The following is a 4,386-nucleotide window of genomic DNA, read 5'->3' as shown; positions in this document are numbered from 1 at the left end:
GTAAACAAGTACAAACAATGTAAACAAGTACAAACAATGTATGTCCAATATGTTTAGTTTGTATTAAAAGACTCATTGTTAAATGAAATAATGTCCAAAGTCGACGAGTTTCTAAGGATGAATATTAAATAAATGAAAAGTGTACGCTTTATATGTGTATCAGAAAATATTTGTGTATCATTCTGAACTGAATCAAGACTGATGCAAAGCTGTGGAGATACTAATGAGGTAACTGTGGAACTCATTCCTTATTGATTGACGATGATTTATAAAATATAATTAGTGGAAAACATGCACCAAAAGTAAATTTCATACCAAAGTTTTGCTTCTTACATTAGACAATATACAAGGTGTCCAAAAAAAAGTCTGGAATCATAGGTGATTTTTTGCCTTTCTTAATTTTAAAAACGTGACTGATTATGGCGCTGTGAAAGTATGAGAAGGTCGAGTTAATCCTGTTGTGTGGGAGAGAAGATTGGCCCCAGCGGAAGGTTGCTGCCGAATTTAATGCATGCCATCTAGAGAGAGAAACATCACTCACAGAGCTGTTAGGAAGCTGCTAACTAAACACATGTTGCTGTTTATGTCAAGATGCATACCAGCTTTTGGAAATCTCTCTATAGTACATCAGTGGAACTTCTTGGCGTTCCAAATGATTCGACGATCCACGACATCTTGATTAAGACAAAATGGCACTCATATAAAAATCAATTCCTGCACAAACCAGTGAGGATGACTCAGACCACCGAGTGCAGATGCATGAATGGTTCATTATACAATGTCAGACCAATGAGAACTTCCCTCAAACTGTTCTTTTCTTTGACAAAGCCAGTTTTTATGGGAAGGGAGAAGTCAACAAACAAAACATGTGCTGGTGGTCATCAGACAACCCCCACTTGTTTACTAAAGCAAAAAACAAAAAATACAAGGTGCATCCAAAGTTGTGGTTTGGTATGAATTATGAGACTGTCGTGTGATTGGACCATTTTTCTTTGATACATCAGTGAAGGATGCATGCTACTTGCACATGTTGTAGGAACAGATGATGCCTCAGATAGAAAATTATGGCAACGGTCTGTGTGACTGGTTCATGCAGGACGGCGCCCCACTGCATTATGCAACAGAAGTCCGAGATTGGTTGAATGATACCTTCCCAGAACACTGAATTGGCAGACGTAGTCCCAACCAAAGGAATGGACCCCAAAACCTACAAAGAGAAGATCAGGGACACCGAACATTTGAAACAAAATATTTGCGACAATGACACGTATATTTTTTGTAGTGTTCAAAGAGAATGAAAGTACCGTCTCCAAACTTGTTTCGAATTAAAAGGACAACATGTGGAACATATTCTGTAAAATTTGTTGAAGTGCCTGTGTTTTCAGACTTTTTTGGACACCCTGTAGTTTAACGAGGAAATGTTTACTTACAGTCTCGACGTCGTCTGCTGATACTACTCGAGTTGATTGTAGAAAATAAAACTGGAATCCACAGTGATAAGAATGTTTCTTTCCATAACATGATGAGTACCTGAAAATAATTGAATAAAACTCTTTTAAAACAACTGACATAAAAAAATTATGTATGTAGCGCTTAATCCTATTTCAAACTATTAAGCTCGAATCCTAAACATGAACATTATCACACATCTGAGAGTTTTTAAACACTTTTAAAATAACTTGCAAAACATATGATGTATGCAGCACTTAATCCTATTTCGGACTATTAAGCTCGAATCCTAAACATGAACATTATCACACATCTGAGAGTTTTTAAACACTTTTAAAATAACTTGCAAAACATATGATGTATGCAGCACTTAATCCTATTTCAGACTATAAGCTAAAAGTCAACATTGGTAGCAGTGGCAAATTTTAAGTAATTTCCCTTCTCGGTTGAAATATATATATATGCCCGAGGATCAATAGATCCAGTAATGAAGAATTTTGTGGCAAGGGATCATTGGATCCAATGCCAAAGAATTCACTGGCCGAGAAACAAAATTTCTACCCGACCTAAACTGGAAATGCCAACATTATCACACGTCCGATGGGTTTTATGTGGCTGTACTCACTATTATTGTTACAAGCCTTTATAGACAGAAAGTTAGTAAAGTGACCGGCTTACCTTTCAAGCTGCTCCGTCCAAAGTAAAGTTGAGAAGACGTTCGTTCGAATGAATGAAAACGTACAAAGTTAATGAACACAAGCAATACGTGGGAAACTGTACCCTTCGTAATACCATGGGCTTGGATTTTAGAACTAACAGTCTACACTTCTTTCCCCTCGAGCCAACTAGTTTTGAATGACGAGCCATAGTCTCGTAAACAACGAAGCACACCTAAAGAAACTCCTTATATAATTTCACCCAAACCGGTTGAGCTGGAATATCTTCTGGCGAGCACTAATTTAATTGCACGTGAAGGGAAACCCCAAATGAGCTCACTGTATCAGCTACCTTGTTCCGTTTCTTTTCCAATAGAACTGTTAATTATTTTAACCATCCGAAATTTGGGAAACCGCGTACTAAATGAAGCCTGTCATTTTCTGCATTACGAACAACACTTATTCTCAACCAGCACCAACACTTCAATACCATGCACGATATATTGGTTAACGTTACACGTATACCGTACTTCCTGACGTCCCACAGTTATATACATGATTTCACACATATGCATAGTATTCCTTCATATTACGTATGAACATAGTCAATCTATACAACTTTCCATATTAATCCATGGGGCCCGTCATGGCTAACAGTCAAAGTATCCGGACTATGAATCCAAGGATTCATGGTTTGCGTCCTTGTGCCCCCCAAACGCGCTCTGAACTTTGAGACTGTCGCTAGATCAAAAGAGTGAGGTCAAATCCTAGTATTTGATCAGATAATCGTAACCCTGCGCTGACAGTGAGTGTTAGTTAGTCAGTTAACAGTGGCTGCTAATTAATCAGCTGACAGTGGGTGCTAGTTAGTCAGCTGACAGTGTGTGCTAGTTAGTCAGCTGACAGTGGGTGTCAGTTAGTCAGTTGACAGTGGGTGCTAGTTAGTCAACTGACAGTTGGTGCTAGATAGTCAGTTGACAGTGGGTGCTAGTTAGTCAGCTGACAGTGGGTGTTAGTTAGTCAGTTAACAGTGGCTGCTAATTATACAGCTGACAGTGGGTGCTAGTTAGTCAGCTGACAGTGGGTGCTAGTTAGTCAGCTGACAGTTGGTGCTAGATAGTCAGTTTGAAATTAGAGCCGGCTATACGCAGATAACCTTTGTACAGTTTCAACCCAAACTTCTAAACCATAAGGATATTTAAAACCAGTATATTTTTCATCACGAGTTATAAACAACTCTTTTCATACTGCTCACACTTTCATCATATTCTAGAGTAACTCTCGCTTTACATTGACGTTATGTTGTAGAAATCGAAGCCTATGGTTCTAAGAATCTATGTGTAGACACTAACCATTTGTTGTAAACTATTAACCTTGCAGCACCCGAACATGGGCTTTGGATATATAGACTAGGAAACATTGAAGTACAAGAGAAATGTTTACATTCTACTCAGTATCGAAAAGACACAGTATCAATCTGTAGAAGAGTTAGTTTACAATAGATGAAAAATCTGGGCAAATTAGCAGAACATCCATCCAACTGGAGATAGTTAAACAAATCATAACAGTTCTCACACACAGCTTGAAATTGCTCGAGAGGAAACTAATTAATTATTAACTGCATTTTGTAAGTCTTAAAGAGATTTAAGTACATGAATTAACACAACTGTTTTCAAGAATGTTTCGATTCTAAAATTGGAGCTCTACAGAGTGGAAGCTCGGAACTCGAGAAAAATATTAGTTTATCGTATTGCTCAAATTTTTCCGTTTCGAAAAAAAAAACACAAAAACAAAGCAGACAATACAAAATTCAAATATGAAAATCATTACCTACTTTGGTCCTACAGGCACGTGTTTCTTTGAAGCTACTCTGATTTTAATTTGTGCAAGGACTTCTTTAAAACCTCCCGTGGCTTGTGACGAATACCAATTCCCGAAATTAACAATGATGAAAACGTCAGCCACACTACGGGTTTTCCCAGCCGTCGGCAACACTGGCGAAACTGCCAATAGGAAACTGAAAGATGTGGCTTGAACTAACCCTAATCCAAACCATATCGAGGTCTCGCAACACTGAACAGGTTATGAAATACTCACAGTATTTTGCGTAGGTGTTACCTGTTTAACTGAAGCTTCAACAATAAGTCTCAACCACAAACAATTTTGTTAAAAGTTGAAGTTTTATAACTGTTCGAAAAGCTTTTTTTTTTTTTTGAAGGATCTTTTTTCGGCTCTTAAACGGAATAATTTTTTTAGTCTATTTTTAAAAAAAAAAAAAAAA

At 37.5% G+C, this 4,386-nt stretch overlaps 1 protein-coding gene across 4 annotated transcripts in view; it reads right to left on the bottom strand.

Annotated features, from left to right (window-relative positions):
• LOC106458947 (proclotting enzyme-like) overlaps window positions 1–4,386 on the bottom strand; it is a 27,179-nt gene that overhangs the window by 11,488 nt on the left and 11,305 nt on the right. The window contains exons 1-2 of one of the 4 annotated variants that reach the window (XM_013918515.2): window positions 3,936–4,107; window positions 1,431–1,530 (exon numbers count right to left, since the gene is read on the bottom strand). In XM_013918515.2, the coding sequence (XP_013773969.1) occupies window positions 1,431–1,521 (91 nt within the window). In that variant the 5' untranslated portion in view covers window positions 1,522–1,530; window positions 3,936–4,107. Of the gene's footprint in view, window positions 1–1,430; window positions 1,531–2,127; window positions 2,307–3,935; window positions 4,108–4,386 lie in introns of those variants that run through there. The other 3 variants (XM_013918517.2, XM_013918516.2, XM_022385310.1) reach the window with 3 other exon arrangements.

The sequence above is a fragment of the Limulus polyphemus genome, unplaced genomic scaffold (assembly GCF_000517525.1).
Source record: "Limulus polyphemus unplaced genomic scaffold, Limulus_polyphemus-2.1.2 Scaffold536, whole genome shotgun sequence".
Classification (NCBI taxonomy): domain Eukaryota; kingdom Metazoa; phylum Arthropoda; class Merostomata; order Xiphosura; family Limulidae; genus Limulus; species Limulus polyphemus.
This window is presented reverse-complemented; position numbering and strand designations above follow the sequence as displayed.